Raw genomic sequence first — 19,745 nt, 5'->3', positions numbered from 1 at the left:
TTCAAATCTCCAACAAGATGTCCTGTCTGTCCCCTCTTAAAGAAAACTAAAAGTCTACTGTACATTTCGAGCACACTACCATACTTTAAAAGGTAGAAGACTGATGTACAGCTAGAGTATTGGTTCCAGCTATTGAATGCCGGAGCTTGTGCTATTCTTACACTTTCTCTGACACTCTCGCCCTCTGTGCTGCTCCCATGAGAGGCTTGAAAGTCCTGTCTGAGAGTGTTGGCTGAAAAAAAACATCAGACTGAATAGGTAGCAAAGTAGACAGCCATAATGACTGAGCCTGCTCTGACGACAAAAAAAAATCCTCCATTTGTCTCTACCTGTCCACTTCTCAAAATTTACCAGCTCAAATGATCACATTGTAGTTGTGACATTACAAAACACTAAAAACTTTGTCCAGAGTGTCTGTCTCTCCTCCAGCTGGCTTGGTTGAATATCACCTGACAAACTAAACTCATATTTTCTACCACCTGCTACACACGCCCTTTCACCTCCCTCTTTCTCCTCCCCTTTCCCAGAGTACGCCCTCCAGGATACCCTCTCGACTCTCCTCCCCCCTCGGCCCCTCTGACCTCCCCTCACCTCCTCCCTCCTTTGCCCACCCTCCCTCTTTCAGCCACCAACAACTGCCAGCCCCTTTACATTTTAGGCGTTTCACAGGCCCTCGGATTCAAAACAGCTCACAACAAGTGCATAAAAGTAGCTCAACCTTGCTCTGCGGCCCCTCTAATCGCCCCCTCCCACAACACACACACACACACACACCCTCATGCGCACAACCGTCATACACACTCTCACTACTTTCAGTCTGCACCCAAGACTTCGAAGATTTTCCTCCCTCCTGCTTCGCTTGTTTTTCTAGACATATTAATCAACTCCCTAGCACCCCCCACCCCCCACCCCACCCGCGAAAAGTTTTAATGATACTCTATTAAAACTGTTCTTCAAGGGAGAGGGAGATCACTGAAAACCTGCAGGACCGATCAACACAACCAAGAATTTCTCTTCGACTAACTGTGCTTGATTAAAGAAAGCGAGAACGATTTTATTTTCATATTCCTAAGGTCCCTTTTCATGAATCTGTTGACAAGAGAAGTGAATATGTCACATCCAGCCACTTGAAATCCATACTGACACTTTCTGTTGCTGCTATAAGGAGAATCCTGGTCATGAAAGGTTATATGTACGTGAAGATTTCCCGGCTCCCGTGTAAATCCAGCTTTACGTTCTGACATGAGAATGCCATGTGGTGCAGTCAGTGTTTTTACGTTATTATATTCAGCTGTGTTTTATCACTTGATTCATTTTTCTTTGTGGAAGACCATTTAACTATTTCTAACCAAATGCAGATGAGACCATTTGCATGCATGTACATACACTGTACTTCTTTCTCCATTTGTCACTCCCACATGCACACATGCAGCAGCACCCCTCCTCCATTAGAGTTATAATTAATCCAACTGCTCCAGTGACAGAGCAGAGTAGCCCCTGCAGATAAGGTTTCAGCTGTTGGCTGTTTCTGTGGTTCTCTCCTTATTTATTCAATACGGCTCAGACAGATCTGTGTGAATCTCAGACCATGTGGTCTGCACAGTGGCAGATTTTTTATTCAACTAATTACTAAAATTGTTTAAGGATAAAAAAAAAAGAAAACATTTATTTGGTGTGCAAGTGCAGCATAATTGGGACTATGATTCAACTTTGCAGTCTTTTAATGTTAAATTTTTAATGAAAAAGATCATCTGTGCACACTCACTAATAATCTTAGTGATTTTTATTACAACGTGATACATCACATGGGGAGTTCCTACACTTACAGTATAAAGATGCAAAAAGGCCTCCAATTTTCTTATCATGACTCCATATTGGGTTTAGCTAGGGGGATCCATCAGGCAACAATTTTTAATACAATCAACTACAAGCAGTCTACTTAAACTTTTATTACTCTGAAATGTTATCTCTAGAATAATGAAGCACTCATATTTAATTGTCTCCACACAGTATGTTCCTCCTCAGCTTTTTTAAAGTGATTCTGTATTATCTGGAATTGATCACGATAATGAGAATTGAAATCTTAATTGGCTTTTCAGGGCTGCAGCACCAGTGGAGCTGTCAGTCAGTAGTTGGGGTCCTGGCTCTCACTGTGGCCTAAATCTGTTCAGATGAGGGCAGCATTTTCCCATTTTAAGGCTGGATGAGGCCTACTTGCAGCAAATCTATAACCCTGCTTGGTAGCAACTGGCGTCTCCCCCTAGAAACCACCCCAGTGGCCCGCGCGCTCCTTATACGGCCCTCGAGGTGGGACCGCGAGGCTCGATGGGAGGTCAAAGCGACAGTTCCATATATGGCGCGCGCTCTCTCCTCGTCGGGTACGCGCAGCGTCACTTCTGATCCCGTCCTGAAACTTTGATGGATCTGATGGAGCTCCGGCCCTCCCTCCGCGAGGCGCGCCTCCTTGATGCATCCCCCCACCCACTCCTCGGCCTGTCAGCATCCTAATATGGCAGAGGGCCGGGATGGGGGCCAGTGCTGAGGTTTGTGAATGGTGGAGGTTGGGTATATAAGGTGGACGAGCTGAGCAGAAGACCGTAGCTGGTTCAGCAGCAGCACTGGTTGGGTCATTCTCTCCGAGCCGCAGACACACTCCTAAGGTAAGACCCTGCGAGGACCTGCCACCCCCTGAAGCCACTCATCCAGACTGGGACAGCAGACTAGGCTATAACCAGAGCACCACTACAGCCTCTACTGGAGCAGAAGTTAGACAGGTCCGCCGGGGACAGGACATCTGGGACCAGATACTACTTGAGCCATGATGGGCAACTTCAGATAGGAAGAAAGAAGGAAGGAAGGCTAGACTGTGGGGGAGGCATGAGGAAGATGGGGAAAGTGTTGATAGCTGAGGTCTGAGAGTAGCCAGTAGATCGACAGGTGGTTCAGAACAGTGCTGGACAGGAGAAGCTATGATCTGAACTATCAGGTCTGGAACTTTTGGATAGATAAACTGATAGACAGACAAAGTAGATACAGCAGATTTGCTGTACTGATTCAACATCTTCATAGGTGTAACATTGAAGCCTGGGAAGATGCTGACGCTGAAATGCGCCTCCAGACCAATTAAAAAGCCAGAATAGTTTACCTGAGAAGGTGATAGAGACAAAGAGAATGCTTGTAGATTTAGTTGAATTTTAACACACCTTAGATCTTCATTTTAAAGATTTTGCACAGGTTTACAAATGAGAAAATAACACAAAGGACTGATTTTATTCAAGACCAGTTTCTGATAGATATCTGAGGGAAACTGTAGTTCCACAACTTTAGTGAGATTTTATAGGTTTATTCAGGCTTGTATGTCGTAATGGGCTGCTGTCAGTGTGCCATGGATACATTTAGCGCAAGCCAGGGGCCTGATCATTTTCATGCTCCAGTAGATGTTACAATTATTTTTAGTCTTTTTAGTCTGTTACAATCCAGACACCCAGTGTGAGATTACAAGAAACAAAGTTTTACTGTCTTTAACATACAGTATGTGTCACCATGTGAATTTGATGTGATGGATTTCCTCCTCTCTTCTTACAGAAGCCAAGATGTGTGACGATGATGAGACTACCGCCCTTGTGTGCGACAACGGCTCCGGTCTGGTGAAGGCTGGCTTCGCCGGAGACGATGCCCCCAGGGCCGTGTTCCCCTCCATCGTCGGCCGCCCCCGTCACCAGGTAAACAGCGAAGAAAAGCCTCTAATAGGATCGCATAGGATAGGATAGGATAGGAGGAAAGACTAATTGGAAATGAAAAAAACAAAACAAAAAAACAATTAGACAATTACTCTAATCATCACACCTTTGACAATCCCTTGTCCAAAATTGAGAAATTGGCTACAATTTGGTTTGGTCTAATTTTAAAACAGGAAATTGAATATGCGTACAGGCAGGTGTACACTATTTTGGCAGAGGTATCCTGATGGAGTTATTAAATATTTAACTCAGATCCCATTGTTTCAGAATGTAGTTTAGTGCAACAGGTGACAACAGCGTGGAATAATAAATCTTGAGCCATGTAATTTTGGCTCCTTTCACCTCCAGCAATGTGGCCTTTGCCTCTTCGAGGCTAAATTAGTCACAGATGAACCGAGAGTCACACAATTGCTCTCTGTCAGTCTCTGTGACGCACGCTGTTATTTGGCACATTTACGCAATGGTCACCATGCCTGTTCAAAGACTTTAATCTGGCCAGAGGAAGGTCATACTTCTCGATGGATTATTGGAAAGTCCCCGGCTAACCTTTCCATTATCTTGTCCTCTCCTCCCCCTTCAGGGTGTCATGGTCGGTATGGGTCAGAAGGACTCCTACGTCGGCGACGAGGCCCAGAGCAAGAGGGGTATCCTGACTCTGAAGTACCCCATTGAGCATGGCATCATCACCAACTGGGACGACATGGAGAAGATCTGGCACCACACCTTCTACAACGAGCTGAGAGTGGCCCCCGAGGAGCACCCCACCCTGCTCACTGAGGCCCCTCTGAACCCCAAGGCCAACAGGGAGAAGATGACCCAGATCATGTTTGAGACCTTCAACGTCCCCGCCATGTATGTGGCCATCCAGGCTGTGCTGTCCCTGTACGCCTCCGGCCGTACCACTGGTAAGAATGACAACAACAAACAGCTGCCGCTCCTGACACAGGAGCAGCTTCCTGAACAGACATAACATATAGAATCCTTTATTACAGAATAGCACGTAATCGACAAATATAATTGATAAAATTATATACCAATTGTAACACATAGTTTACAATTAACTCGGCTACTAATGGGGCATTTTCCCCACTGAAGCTATTTTACGCACAACCTTTACGCACAGATGATCGGACATTCTGGGACTATTTAGGCTAGTTTATTGCCTCTATGTCACATACATCAGTGTGCATTTGTAAATTCGTCTTCAAACACCTACTTTAGCCACAGTTTTGCTCACACCACAATCTTTGAGGACTCTTTGTTGCCCGTTGAACTTAATTAAACTCTCTCCTTATCTCTCTTCAGGTATTGTGCTGGATGCTGGTGATGGTGTGACCCACAACGTCCCAGTCTATGAGGGTTACGCCCTGCCCCACGCCATCATGCGTCTGGACCTGGCTGGTCGCGATCTGACCGATTACCTGATGAAGATCCTGACTGAGCGTGGCTACTCCTTCGTGACCACCGGTGAGGAACTCAGCCTAAACCAAAACCAGAACATCTGAAAGGAAGAAACAACACTTTTGCTCAGACCGCTTAGTTGCACATTATTTGGCAAAGTAAATTATTATCAAAACATTAGATTTTCTTTTGCCAGCAATTTTGTGATGATAGTCCAAGTAAAACTGACATCAACACAGACCTATCATGTAGGACTAAACGCAGCCATGCACAAAGAGAATATATATATATATATATATATATATATATAATAATGGGCACAGCTCGTGTGGACTATAACTGCCTGTGTGCGCGCTGTGCCCGACAAAAACACAGTGAAATGGGATGTAGCTGTAGTTTAAGAAAACTAGTCATTTTTCAGCTTTAGACGTTTCCGTGACTTAGAGTAACTTTCGCAGTTCAGCCAACTAAACCTGTTTATTATTACGCACACGGTGGCTGTGGTCTCCGCTCTTTGGCACTCTGAATAATAACTCATCAACTTGTCCCCCCACAGCCGAGCGTGAGATCGTGCGCGACATCAAGGAGAAGCTGTGCTATGTGGCTCTGGACTTCGAGAACGAGATGGCCACCGCTGCCTCCTCCTCCTCCCTGGAGAAGAGCTACGAGCTTCCCGACGGTCAGGTCATCACCATCGGTAACGAGAGGTTCCGTTGCCCTGAGACCCTCTTCCAGCCTTCCTTCATCGGTACTTCAGATATAACCTTTTATATCTCTCAAAATTACCAACATTAGAAATGTGGAGCCTTGTGCCAATACCCGCCACCCTCTTAACACTTCTCCCTCTCACCTGACCAGGTATGGAGTCTGCTGGTATCCATGAGACCGCCTACAACAGCATCATGAAGTGCGACATTGACATCCGTAAGGATCTGTACGCCAACAATGTGCTCTCCGGTGGTACCACCATGTACCCTGGTATTGCTGACCGTATGCAGAAGGAGATCACTGCTCTGGCCCCCAGCACCATGAAGATCAAGGTACTTAAAACTTATTCAGATATTAAAACTAAAATCAAGCTTAAATCCACATTAGATAAACCAAGTTTTACGCATTAATCGACAATTACGCACATGAATCTACTGGACAAATTATAATCAGTGTTTGACACTAATTCACTCTCTCACTCCTCCTCCTCCTTCAGATCATTGCTCCCCCCGAGAGGAAGTACTCCGTCTGGATCGGTGGCTCTATCCTGGCTTCCCTGTCCACCTTCCAGCAGATGTGGATCTCCAAGCAGGAGTACGACGAGGCTGGCCCCAGCATTGTCCACAGGAAGTGCTTCTAAATCCTCCATCTTCTTCTCCAGCTTCTCCATCATCTCCATCACTTTTACCACCAGCTGTCTGGGGATCAATCGAGGAGGAGGATCAACCTCTGCGGCACAACAACACCCTGCTGTCAATGGACTTTCTGTCTGCGCTGTTGACATTCATATGCATTTTTTTAACCTTTTAAAATGTGCATATTTTGTAGCTGTATGTTGTCTGTGTTGCACGGAGAAAGGCTGTGAAAAACCACCACTGAACCATGCATCCACCAAAAAACTTTAATAAAAAAAAAATAACAACAACATGTTGCCCAACACATGTGAATGTAAGTGTATATACATATTGATAATTTATTAAAGTCCATTATTTGGTATTTTTGGCCCTGGCCTTGTTTTTCTATTAAAGGAAGGGTAGATAAAAATGATAAAAACAAAATCTTTGGTGAAAATAATCTTAAAATTCAATATTTAGGAATAACGGAAAGAACTGGGGAGAGAAAAGCAACCGAAATCAACTTAATAATACAAAGCCTAAGCCTGGGAAAAGCTAAATTGACTGAGCAATAAGCACACCTGCCGAGGTACAACACTATAACTACATGAACCAATCTGGTGCAAAGGGAAGTTCATAGAGGTCGACAGGGGTGTTGGCACGGCCTCCTGCATCATGATTGAATGGGTGGGAGGGAAGGGGAGAGGGTGTCTCGCACTGTCCCATCTGCCCCTGCTGGTTGGGGGCTGTTAGATGACAGAGGTAATGAAAAGCGAAGCCTTCAGGCTCTGACAGTCGGAGTTTGACTTGCCAGGAATGTGCCTAGGCAGCAGCAGCAGCTCCGCTTTAGACCGAGCGGATCAGTGGCATGGGACACCTGACACCCGGCTCTGAATCCTGTTGAGCTGCCTGCCCCGTCCCCAGACCATCTTTAGACAAAACCATACCTCGTGTACAGTGGGGCATCTCCGCAGCCCTACCTTATATGCATAGAGGCTCACCAGGTTATCTGGGTGTGGGTTAAGGGTCTGGGCTAAAAGCACAAAGGAGTATGCTGGGCGCGTCTGTGGCGCGCACACCCTGTGCCATTTATCACCACACGGATCTATTATGTAGCCTATGGTAAGCCTCTACAGCTGGCTACAGTTACAGGTATGCCTACATAAGGCAAATTTAAGAGTATACCTACATATTCAGCGGGGTATGAATCCAATTAAAACACTAAGCAACAAGTTGACCGATTCAACTATTTTATGTGTTATCTCTGTGCATAATGTTTGAATATAATAAAACAAACTGGCTTTTTAAGCTCTTTTACAATCTGATAGAAATCATTATCAGACAAATGGTCCAGGCGCTCGGACCGCATTCCTGACATCCCGGCCCGGGCCACCTGTTGCAGGGCGTGTTTGGCTTTTTAAAAAACGTCTTCAAGTGGGCGGAGCTTCGCTAAGAGACGCAGCCTGTGTGATTACAGCAACGCCATGAACGCCATCTGTTCTGCCCTGCTTCCGTGAAATCCAACTCCAGTGTAAGTATATTTACTGTACACAAATTTAGACGCTTGCAGCCTTGAATTTCTGCTGTCAAGCCCGGCACTGTTGTCGATGGATTGTCAGTGGGATTTTACGTTTACTCAGCTATATATCTGCGAGCGCAGACAGAAAGGCGATTATCGGTACTCCACATTACCATATGATTAACAGATATCTATAAATAACACATTTTGTCATGAGGAGGTAATATGGAGCAAAACGGACAATAGGCTAACCACAACACTGTCTCTCTGTTACAGTGTAATGTTTTATATACGAAACAGTCCAAGATGATGATTTAATGAGATTATTTTAAACCGTTGTGGTATAATAGTATCCAAAGTTTGGAAATGAGCGTGCACTGATTTACAGATGAACAGGTTATGGAGCCTGCTGTGTTTTCATGCAGTGATTGGGACTGGCCCGTAATTTGGAGTGTTCAACAGTCGTTTAGATCGGTGGAGCCAATCACATGAGGATTGGACACTTACGTCATCACGTTCAAGAAGTTTCTGCAGTCAGCGCTCTAACGGTCGATCAAATTTACACGCGATGCCATTTTTAACAGTGAAAAGCTGATTAAATTTACAAATAATGTTTCGCAAAAGTAGTGTTTTATGTTTATCTCAGCCCACAGAGGGAAACTAACCCCGGGTAGAGGAGGAAGTAGGCGGGTTCTTGACGCGGAAGAGGCCTCCAGCTGCTCTCCTATTGGTTTTTACTGCTTCCACATTATGGTTTAAATGTCTGGCGATGATACCAAACCTCAAAGAGCTGCGCATAACAGCAGCTGGAGGTTGCGAGAGCCCTTTTAAGCTTATAAAGCAATGTAGTAGATATGCCATAACCTATATCACAGTCCTGCCATGCGTGTGTAGCAACGCTAGCTTTTGGTCGAGTTTTTTAAGCTCTTTTGTTGGATTGCAGTTCAGAGTTTCCAAAGGGACGAGATGGTGACCAAGAAAATCCGCTCGGAGTACATGAAGAAATTCAAAGACCCCAAATGGGAGACCTACACTAAGTGTTATGAGGAGATGCTGAAATACAGGCTGACCCGCAGGCTGCTGGAGCACACACACAACCCCTGGTTCTGGAATGGGTCCGACAGTGATTCAGAGTCAGGAGGTAGGAGTCCCCCCTCTCCCAATAAGAACCAGGTACAGTCTAGGACCACCAGGGCGGGGATGGAGGCTGAACTGGAGGAATGTGAGGGGTCGAGGACGGACAGACAGCAGGAGCAGCACACCAGAACCACACAGTCTGTACCCAGGCTTCCCCTTCAAGAGGAAGAGGAGGAGGAGGAGGAGGAGCAGGAGGAGAATGTGTCTGCTGGACATTCTGCAGGTAACCATGTGATATGAATATGACTGGAAAGATACTACAGCATATTGGGATGTATGCATGCTACTGCACAGTATGTCACTCAATCCTCAGGCTCACAGCTTGATGGTGCCAGAGAGACAAGAGTACCAGAGGAGCAGAGAGAGGAGCAGAGATCCAGCAGCAGAGGCAGCAAACGGCTATCAGCCCCCCACAGGGAGCGGGACCAAGGTAATTCAGAGTAGAAGTGCCTATCAGATATGTCTGTCAGCCCAGATACTGTGTGGTAATAATATCAAAATAAAGGGTGGAATGAAAACTTGTGAATTTGTCATAGACAATAAGGTGATAACACTTAGAGTAGAGCCTGTGCTCCCCCATTGGCTAGGGAGAGCAAAAAGATAATTTTGGCCATTCAGTGATCAAAAGAATATTGCACCATAAATATATACATATTACTTTATTCATATGCAACTAATGTAAAGATACTGTCAAACTTCCAGTAACACTGTCAAGAAATTGCTTCTCTTTGTTTAGTTCCGGTAAAGGTATCATATGTTATCAACCAAATGGCAAAAAATTAAAATTCACATTTAAACATTAACCCATTAAACAGAATGGAACAGAAAATAGATGTCTTGTTACTAGTAATTAAATAAACAAGACAATATTCATGAAATATGTCTCAAACAGGTATCAGAGTTTAACCAATCTGGACAGCCATTTTATAGAGGTGTCAGAAAATGTCACGTCACAGTGAAAAGGGAAGTCATTCAATTCATAACATGCAAAGAAAAAACATTTTCTTTAAAATATGGCGGTAATATTGTGTTGTTAGTACCACACAGTATTTCAAACTGTGTGATCAGAGTGAATTGTGACAACCCTCCCATATAGTGGTTCAGAAAGCTGAATATCAACCTTATCATTGGATTGCTCAGTTGCTTGCAGATACTCCTGCTCCCATTCAACCCATATATATTTGAATATTTAAGAATTAGTAGGCACACAGTTACCATCCATGATTTCTACTTTGCACACATTTCTGTTCCTGGTATTTTGGCATGTCTTTACCTGTTTGCCTTTTTCTATTTTTAGAGAGAGACACTGGACGACACCGACCACAGCAGAGTAAACCCCCCAAATCCTCAAAACAAACCCAGCGGGTCAGGCCTGCACCATCACGGCATCCCAGGGAGGACAGTAAGGAGAGCAGACATCCTTTTGCTCTGTACGGTTCAGGGGAGAGGGATGCAGACATTGCAGGTAGAAAGACGCACAACGTAGGCCCCATAGCTTCGACTAATGAGGTAATCTTTCTATCTGTCGTTCTGTAGAATGGTGTGTGACAAGCTGTGTTGTGACTGAACACGTGTGTCAACAGGAACTGACATTTGTGTGTTTATTTTCCTGGTAGATCCATGAGTCGGCTCTACGTGCTAAGACCAGGCGCCAGGTGGAGCGTCAGGTCCAGACCCAGAGAACCGAGCGCCGGAGAGCCAAGTCTGTTGATCTGGACAAGGCCAGGAAGCTGGTTCAACCTGAGTTCAACCCCTGGCTCACTGAGTACATGCGCTGCTTCTCTGCTCGCTCTCGATAGGACACACACATGCACACACTCCGCAGAAATATTTTAGGAAGATTCCAGATAAAAAAGGAAGTAAAACCATTATTGCCTATCACCTCTGAGGTTTAAATACACAATAATGTAGAATTAATGGGATTGATTGAGTCATAAAACGGCTTCTGAATGCACATCACTCTGACATTCAGGATGTAAACTGATAAAACCTTGAACATTGAAATTCACAGTGTGGCTTATTGACCAGGAGTTTACTATCATGTTTATTTATTTTTTTTTTAAATAAATCAGTTTTAATATACACAATAAGAAATATTTTACACGGTTGAAGAGACTCTTGAAAGAAATAATTAAATTATTAAGAATAAGTAAATGCATAATTAATGGGTATTTGTACCGTATACAGATATTTAGATGTGAACGAAGAGTCTAAAATACATTTTACAGCCATACTTTGATGCATCCATATTTTTATACATGGATACCAAACCTTATTGGAATCACACAGGAGCAGCAATGGCACATGACAGCATGTCTGAATAGATTCAGTGATTAGTGTTCTTAAAAAATATTCTGAGATAAAACGAGACCAGGAACATCAGGAATGTACAATAAAGCTCACGTTGTATATACATATAAACAAAGCCAAACACACACTAGCAGATAGTTTGCATTCAAAAATATTGGAAAGCACAGCAAGATGGCTTAATCAATCAAAGTCATGCAGCTTTCGATGTGGATAGGCATTTTCTTATTTGTGCTGAGTCCTAAGTTGGCTGTCATACAGAAATATGTCTGTTGTAAAGATTTTATAGTTTTTAAATTTTCAGATCACTTAGTGCTGTGAACTGGTTCTTGTAGATTTAACGGTTTTGTGTAACGTTAGTGGAGCTTTTCTGATTTGGTGAAAGATTGTTAATCACTCACACACTCTACTGACAGTGAGACTGTGTAACATCATGGTTGTGTGATGTGGCGGTTGCATTACATTACATGAGCTCATTAACACTTTTATGTGTTATTGACTTGAAATAGTTTCAAGACAAGATTTGTTTGTCCTTTACTTGTGTTAACCTGTGTATCAACCTGGTGCTAACACAGTCTGAAAATAGATATATGTGACCTTTAAAGCCATTGGGATGACTGTGAACAGTGTGTGCAGTATTGTGGATACTGCAGTCTTTCTTTTATACATTTATTGGTTGTGTGACTGTTTTTGACCAGAAAAAATGTAACATTAAAAAATACAACTAATTCCAGTTCTCTTGAGCCCATAGTAATGAAGTTTTAAAGCTTGCTAGTGATGATGATTAAGAGCCAAAAGTGGAATCAAACAAAGATGGATAAAGCCAAAGTGTAAATTACTTTTAATTAGATATGCTACTATAAAAGTGAAAATACATGGGTACATATTAGTCACTTGCTGGTTAAAGCAGTATACTTTCCAAAGCACGACCAAATCAGACAGCACTTTGATAATGAGTCACCTTTCTTAAATATTTGTAGACGATATTTAGGTTTTTCTGTTATGTGTTCACCTTTTGAACCTCTGTATATTTGTTTGTATGTTTATGTGAATGTATTGAACATCACACAATATTATTTGTACTTACACAAGAAGACTAAAATTGATTTTTAATCCTTTGTATAATAGATCTGATCTTTTCATGACTGTTGAGACCGTGACAAATTAGGTCCCATGTACAGTAACTGTGAAAAAATCTGCTCTGTGCCATAAAGTTATTTTTCCCATTGCAACTATAGTTATTGCTGTTACTGATTTGAATGTTGTGCAGGACTAAAGGAGATGAGAGGGCAAGAGGCCTGTGCTTCACATTCAGACCTTTCACATTCCTAAAAATCTGTTTTGTTGTTGAAACTCTGAGTTCAGTATTACATTACTTGCTTTGCTTTACAAAGATTTAGTTTTTCAGTGTTTTTTTGTAAGTTATAGAAGTACAGTTGGGAAATGAAATTTCGTGCAATATTATTATACTTTGTATAACTGCATTCGAGCCAGTGTTTTTTTTTAGATGTGACAATCTCAGAAAACAGGAGTGAAACAAGATAGTTAATTCATAATGTACCTCATTAGTTAGTTAGTGAGACTAAACTTTATAGCTGAGATCCTGTTTATACTGTAAAGGCATTTAGTTTTTGGTGACGAGATACTTAACTTTTCTAGGTTTATTTGGTAATCTGTTAGAGAGCTCCACCAAGCCTTTCACTATTCCTTTCAACAGGATAGTGTCATCCTAAATGATCATCACACTGCAGAATATTGAATCAGGGGTAATAACTAATAAAATATAATTAATTTACTGATGACACAGGATGTAACAACTATAATACTGTAAAGCTGCATAATTCTGTACATTTTACTGTTTACATAGGATATTAGGCTTTGAACAAACTGTATGTACATAATCAAAATGATTCAGACTGTTGACAAACTGTTGAGGTTAAATGGTGTTGTCCAAAGCTTTCAATAAATCACTTTTTCACCTGTCACACTTTAGAGAACATTAAACATCTACATTCTTGCTCTGGCATGTCCTAGTTTCTCAGTGGTTCAGCCCAAAATTGTGTATTTACTGTACATACTTGTGGGTTCGTGTGCACTACTCTACTAATTTTATCTGCAATTGCTTCATATATTTTGTCCATTGGAAATTCCTTTCATAGAAAAACACTTATGTCCAAGATTTCAAGAAAAATATGCTTTTCAAAGAAGATGCTTTATTCGTAGTCATTTTTATTTTAAAAACCATATGCTTTTATCATACACAATAAATTAAAAATCCATGATATGATGATAAAAACAGACATACATAAATATAAACAAAGGACTTGATGACATAAACACAAGACAGCAACCTGCCGTGGAGCAGCCAAAACCACTATCAGATCAAACACTTGAGATTATTCTAATATGAAATTTTTCTACAGTTTGAAGTGTAATTCATTTAAAAGTTTAATGCATCATTTTTGGGGGAAAATGTAAAAAGAAATTTAAAATCATAAATGATATGTTGTTGTAATGTTTGAATACACCTATGCAAAAAATACCTCTCAATCACAATTTTCAAAAATGTTTGTGTTTTTGTTGAGAGCTTCATGTTGCTGGACTATTTCAAAGTTAAAAACGAGACATAAAGTATCTTTGGAGACAAAAATCAAGCACACATCAGGTAACTTCATACCATTGCTAAATGCATTCAGTTAGTATTTACCAACAGCCGGCAGCAGTCAGTCAGGTATTCATGTAAACAGGCAACATTTACTGTAATAAATCAGTCATTAGTCATAACTGGAATCCTTTGGACAAAGAAGTGTCTTACACTGTCATTTAACGGTGAATGGTGAATGTGCCATTGTGAATTAAAAGATGACATTTTACTTTCACAGTACAAATGATTCAGATGAACTAGAACAGAAAACCAAATGTCTGTTCAGAACATTTCAGGTTGCCTCCGTCTGTTTTTCTGTAAATCTATGAGCTTGAACAATGATAAAACAGCATTTTTCCACATAATGGTTAGTCCATAATGTAATCCACATCAACTTGTCCCAATTACAAATAAACATAAATGCTGCAAACAGTACTGCCCACATATACTGCTTGCCAGTGTATTGTATTATAGCTTAACATGACAATTATACAGTGGTGCATGAACCTGATGCTGGATACGATTATCCACTTTGATATACATATAATATATCTTCTTAATGAAATACTCTGATATTCTGTTTGAGAAAACATGCGTCAATCTCTATATACAGAAACACTATACAGTGTGTAAGATGCTGCAGGGGTACAAGAGGAGAGATTTAGAAAGGTAGAGAGCTGTGTAAAGAGACAGGCAGGCAGACAGGTAAGCAGATGTATAGGAAGGTAACAGACAGAATGATGGAATGTAGAAAAAAAAAAAAAGCAAGAAAGGGAGAGATTGGGGGCATGAAGTGTGATTTGGCCACTGAATTGCCAGGGGGCACTTTACTAGGACAAAGTACAGATTCAGGAAGTGCAAAATGTATGAGCAGTCAGTACACTGTTAGTGGTGTGTTTAAAACAGGGGAGCAGGAAGTTCATGGGCAATCAGAGCAGGTGGATGGAGAAAGAGAAGTAATGTGGCAGGGAAGGGTTTTAAATAAGTTAAAGGAACAGTTCAACAATTTGGGAAATGTGTTTTCTTGACAAGAGTTAGATGAGAAAATCAATGCGTCATGTCTGTGTAGTAAATATCAAGCTGGAGCCAGGCGGTGATTGGCTAAGCTTAGCACACATACGGGAAGTAGGGGGAGGGGGCTACTCTCGGTTGTTTCAAAATTTAAATATCCACCTGTCAACGCCTTTAAATGTAACATTTAACACTTTACATCTCATTTGTTTAATTCAAACACAAATTTTCCAAAATGTCAACTATTCCTTTAGGCAGTGAAGATGGGATGTAGTGGAAAGACAACAATGTGGTAGGTTGGGAGATAAGCAGGTGTGAGGGCAGATCAGTGGAAAGGTAGAAGAGAGAAAGGTTACATGTCACGTCCTGATTGGAGGGCTGGGGAGGGTTTGGTCCAATAGAGGAGCAGGTTGTTGGATGTGGGTGGTCTCTGGTCACCCTGGAGATGCTCAGAGGTCTGAGGGGTGGTGTGGCTCTATGTAAGTGCAGCCATGACAACAAAGGTTCTGAGGGTTCTCAAGGTTGCGTGCGAAGGTTGAAGATCAAAGGTCAGGGAGGAGTCACCAGCACCACAACCTGAACCCAACACTGTCTGGGTCCCCAATGGCTGTTCTTCTCCTGGTCTTCACAAACCTGTCTGAAACACACTAAACACATGCCAGAGATTTTTGAAGAAGTAAATACAACCCCTGCAGCACACAGACAACAAAACGTGAGCTCCTTGTCAAATGTTGAAACACTGTCACTTCTTTCATGAACCTAAAAAAATAGAAAAAAGATTAAACAGTAATTGTGGCATGTGCAAAAGTCAGTAGTTAGCACCCCTCCTTCGTCAACTGTTAAGCTTTTATGACGTAACAAAAAAACTCAAAAACCTCTCCACTCTCAGTCTAAATATAGATTGCAGAGGTTTGCAAATCACAAGATGAGTGACGGGAGTGTGGATGAAGTGTCGCTTCTGACACTCATATCATTATTATACAATGCACACACAGTACAAATACATTGATACTCTGGCCCCTTTCACCTTGTCTGTGTATGTTACAGGGCACCTCCACTAGCAGCCACACTCCTGGGTGCCCTGGGGCTGAGCACGACGAGGAGAACGGAGCTGTCGTAATGCAGCGTCGCCATATTGGATACCTGACCCCATCCTCTCTGGATCCAGCTCTCCTGAAAAGGAAGAGACAGAAAAGTGAGAGTGTGAGGTTCATGTTGGGATGTTGTTTTATAATACAGTTAAGAATGCAGTTTACTGAGTACACTGACAACCAGTCATGTCATGGTAAAAAATATCATGAAACAAAAATCATTAAAAATGTGGATATCAACAATGTATATGTGTATATATATATATATACACATACACTACGTTTTCCATCTGCTACATCCCTTTTTGTTATTTGTGAATTGTGAACTCTGGTCTACACCGATTTCCTCTCCCCTCATGTGATAGTATTTCTATTTATCTTGTTGAGGCTCTCCTGGCTCCAGCCAGGTGTAGGGTTATTGGCTGGGATTTGTAAAGGACACATTCTTTGTATGTAACTTCCACTCTGAAAAATTATCCAATTATCCATTTTGCTACAGTGTGGGGTCTAGGGTCTGGAGTCTGCCTTGTTGATCCTGTTAGGAAAAGGAGGGATTTAGAATCGGGGTTAGGGTTATGGGCGAGGATTAGAGATCCTACCTGACTCTATCTTGTTGAGGATTTTCCGAGCACACTGCACAAAAGCCTCTTCAACGTTCTCCCCTGTTAGAGCACTGGTCTCCAGGAACATCAGCTCTGACACACACACACACACACACACACACACACACACACACACACACACACACACACACACACACACAGTGGTATCATCATATCACATAAGTCCTCATGCCACATATACCACAAATGGACACAAATCATGTGCAGAACTATCACTGTAATCATCACACATTCCATAAAACCAAGTTCAGTTGCAGATATCAGTACTTCACTCCTTTGTAGTCTTAACAATACAACCATTTTATTTTGAGCAACACAACTTTTGGCATAGAAACAAGAGAACTGCATTTCTTTCAAGAAAGCTATTTTAAGTCCTTTGTCTATCAATATGTCAAGTTGAAATGTATAAATCAAGGGTTTGCAGAGAAAGAACCAATCAATCAGTCCAATTTGAGCACAAAGTGTTGATCCTACCGTTCTCCTGAGCGAAGCGTGAAGCCTCCAGGAATGTGACCTCTCTGTCTGTATCGAGGTCCTTCTTGTTTCCACACAGGATGATGACGATGTTCTGACTGGCCAGCATCCTGGCATCACTCAACCATGTGGTCAGAGCGTTGTATGTCTCTCGACTTCAGTGCAGGCAGAAACGGAAAGACGAGAAACAGGTTAAATTTTCGAGAGAAGAGTAGGAGCTGACTAAAAAGGAATAATGAGGGACATGACACTGAGGTGATCTGAAATCATGTTCTGTGACCGGTTGTTTCACCTGGTGATATCATAGACGAGCAGGGCTCCTGCTGCTCCTCTGTAGTAACTTCTGGTCACAGACCTGACACACACAATTTAATAGACAAAATCAAGAAATATTATGTGGTGACATTGAAAAAAAACCTAAAAAATGTCACCCTCTTTTTCAAAACATAAAATTAACAACGCCTCTGCTACAGCAATAACTCCAATGCAATGTAGCGAATTAATGTAATTAGTTACACCTCTGTTTGACAGGTCACAATGTTTGCTGTGAAAGAAACCTATTCAATTTTTCTTTCAAATTGAACCTGAACATTTATTTGGTATTTTTCCCTACCTGAACCTTTCTTGTCCTGCAGTGTCCCAAATCTGCAGTTTGACCATTTTGTTGACCACGCTGATGATCTTGGAGCCAAATTCCACTCCAATCGTGTGGTTGGATTCATCCTTAACTGGAAGACAAAATAAAACATAGAATTTCCATTAATAGTAAATAACTGCAATGCATAGTGATGATCTGCAGTATACCTTTACAGTATAAAAAAATGTACTGTACAAGACAATAAATATAAATATCTCGACTTATAACCTCTCTGGAGACACATTGTTGTCTCTGAACTAAACCAATAAAAGCAAATCCAATTTTCACATTCAAATACGTGTTGATTTCTCATAAACACTGAATGCACTAATTTTCACACATCTACAATGTGTACTGTGTTATACCCTTCAATGCAGTGCAAATTACTACTTAATTAGGATATAAACATTTGTCTGAAGAACTATACTAATATAGTGCAGAGTTTTATTGATCGATATGTTATATATTCTGTTTATTGAAAGATGAAGCTAATGAAGTGGATAATTTCAAGATTTTGAAAGTTTTTCAATAACAATACATATGACATACTATTTCTAGGAGTTTTAGACAACACTACTTTACTGCACTAATACCAGAAGTCAGAAAAACTGTGAATCATGAATGATGTCCTGTGTATTTGTGACTTACATCTCTTCTCTATGAACTGGTGCAGCAGACAGGATTTGCCTGTTCCAGCATTCCCAATCACAAGGAATTTGAACAGGAAATCTGAGGAGGACACACACACACACACACACACACACACACACACACACACACACACACACACACACATATATAGTCACAAGAAGATTTGTCTGATTTGTCTACTACTGCAATCATGACTGTCATAACTAGAATCAAACCAATGTGAGCTGGACAACATTTCCTTACCACAGTTATACTGGCGACAATATAATACCAGCTGATTAAGAAGTTGCAGTACAGAAATGATCTGTTTATTATCATGTAGAAAGAGTAATAAATTGTTCATCTCAGGTGTTCTGCTCAATACATATCACACAATCTTTAATAACCATATTCAGAGTATCCTTAATAATAATCCTGATCATCTGTGGTAATATAAACATAACTCATTCTGTGGGATGGAGGAATGTGAGTTTTCCCATAAATAAACACACTTAACACTGACATTAATGGATAGTGGTTTTGGGACTGTACATTAGTATCTGAGCTGCAGTTCAAAATCATGATCATCCTAATATGAAAGGTTCAGCTAATCCAACCTCACAAACCATGGTTATCATCTTAATAGCTATCACCTACATTCCTTGTATTTTGTGTGGTTTACAGGATGCCCAGCTCAGATATTCATATCAGCTCCATCATCCCCAGGTGGCAGATTTCTGTCCACTCCGCTATCCTCTGTGGGGATTTGTAACCTTATAAAGTCGATACATTTTGTCCGTACAGCTAGAGTAAACGCAATTGTATAGCCTCTATGGATTTGCTTACGCTGACATGACATTTTTAAGGCCAGGAGCCTCCACCAGCGCCTCGGTTAGCCTGTCAGCTATCTGTTTACGGTGAGAAAAACCTCTCTCGGCACACCTGCCTCATCCCCATCTGTGGCTACAGGAAGATGTAAATGGTGGACACTTGTCAAAACACCCTCCTTACCGTAAGACTCCGACATCGCCAGTGTGGCGGTTTGACAGGTAAAGGTAAGGAAGGGAGTAGTAGTAGTTCACAGATTGATAGCTAGCTAAGTAAAGGAAAATAGTCTTGTTGATGATATCCGCGGATCCCAGCAGCTTTTCCCCTCCGACTTCCCGTACGTGCTTTGCCGTTTCAAAATAAAAGCAAGACTAACGGGCC

General features: G+C 41.7%; 3 protein-coding genes and 1 long non-coding RNA gene across 6 annotated transcripts; 2 read left to right on the top strand and 2 right to left on the bottom strand.

Annotated features, from left to right (window-relative positions):
- Positions 1 to 3,593: 3,593 nt before the first annotated feature.
- On the top strand, positions 3,594 to 6,845 carry acta1b (actin alpha 1, skeletal muscle b). Its single transcript, XM_023425009.2, has 6 exons — positions 3,594 to 3,722; positions 4,321 to 4,645; positions 5,046 to 5,207; positions 5,698 to 5,889; positions 6,000 to 6,181; positions 6,346 to 6,845. The coding sequence occupies exons 1-6, from the start codon at positions 3,594 to 3,596 to the stop codon at positions 6,487 to 6,489; spliced, it is 1,134 nt and encodes a 377-aa protein (XP_023280777.1). The 3' UTR covers positions 6,490 to 6,845.
- On the bottom strand, positions 3,601 to 5,647 carry LOC147818027 (uncharacterized). Its single transcript, XR_015438379.1, has 3 exons — positions 5,633 to 5,647; positions 4,287 to 5,241; positions 3,601 to 3,784 (listed from the first exon to the last, which is right to left on the bottom strand). It is a non-coding gene; the product is annotated as an uncharacterized LOC147818027 (long non-coding RNA).
- A 1,061-nt stretch (positions 6,846 to 7,906) lies between the features above and the next one.
- Positions 7,907 to 13,443, top strand: ccsapb (centriole, cilia and spindle-associated protein b). 2 transcript variants are annotated; one of them, XM_023424953.2, is made up of 5 exons: positions 7,907 to 7,994; positions 8,926 to 9,342; positions 9,433 to 9,549; positions 10,417 to 10,628; positions 10,736 to 13,443. In XM_023424953.2, the coding sequence occupies exons 2-5, from the start codon at positions 8,949 to 8,951 to the stop codon at positions 10,916 to 10,918; spliced, it is 906 nt and encodes a 301-aa protein (XP_023280721.1). In that variant the 5' UTR covers positions 7,907 to 7,994; positions 8,926 to 8,948; the 3' UTR covers positions 10,919 to 13,443. The 2 variants fall into 2 exon arrangements, with proteins under 2 accessions (XP_023280721.1, XP_023280722.1); XM_023424954.2 differs by lacking the exon at positions 7,907 to 7,994 and having other exon boundaries at positions 8,032 to 9,342.
- Positions 13,444 to 13,619: 176 nt separating this feature from the next.
- rab4a (RAB4a, member RAS oncogene family) lies at positions 13,620 to 19,707 on the bottom strand. 2 transcript variants are annotated; one of them, XM_023424957.2, is made up of 8 exons: positions 19,548 to 19,706; positions 18,555 to 18,635; positions 17,883 to 17,997; positions 17,562 to 17,624; positions 17,270 to 17,424; positions 16,772 to 16,867; positions 16,109 to 16,254; positions 13,620 to 15,728 (listed from the first exon to the last, which is right to left on the bottom strand). In XM_023424957.2, the coding sequence occupies exons 1-7, from the start codon at positions 19,561 to 19,563 to the stop codon at positions 16,139 to 16,141; spliced, it is 642 nt and encodes a 213-aa protein (XP_023280725.1). In that variant the 5' UTR covers positions 19,564 to 19,706; the 3' UTR covers positions 13,620 to 15,728; positions 16,109 to 16,138. The 2 variants fall into 2 exon arrangements, with proteins under 2 accessions (XP_023280725.1, XP_023280724.1); XM_023424956.2 differs by having other exon boundaries at positions 15,720 to 15,840; positions 19,548 to 19,707.
- Between the last annotated feature and the right edge of the window lie 38 nt (positions 19,708 to 19,745).

The sequence above is a fragment of the Seriola lalandi genome, unplaced genomic scaffold (genome assembly GCF_002814215.2).
Source record: "Seriola lalandi dorsalis isolate HSWRI2012SDOR001 ecotype SW California unplaced genomic scaffold, Sedor1 jcf7180002054763, whole genome shotgun sequence".
NCBI classification, from domain to species: Eukaryota; Metazoa; Chordata; class Actinopteri; order Carangiformes; family Carangidae; genus Seriola; species Seriola lalandi.
The sequence above is the reverse complement of the archived record's forward strand: the minus strand, read 5'-3'. Positions and strand labels throughout refer to the sequence as shown.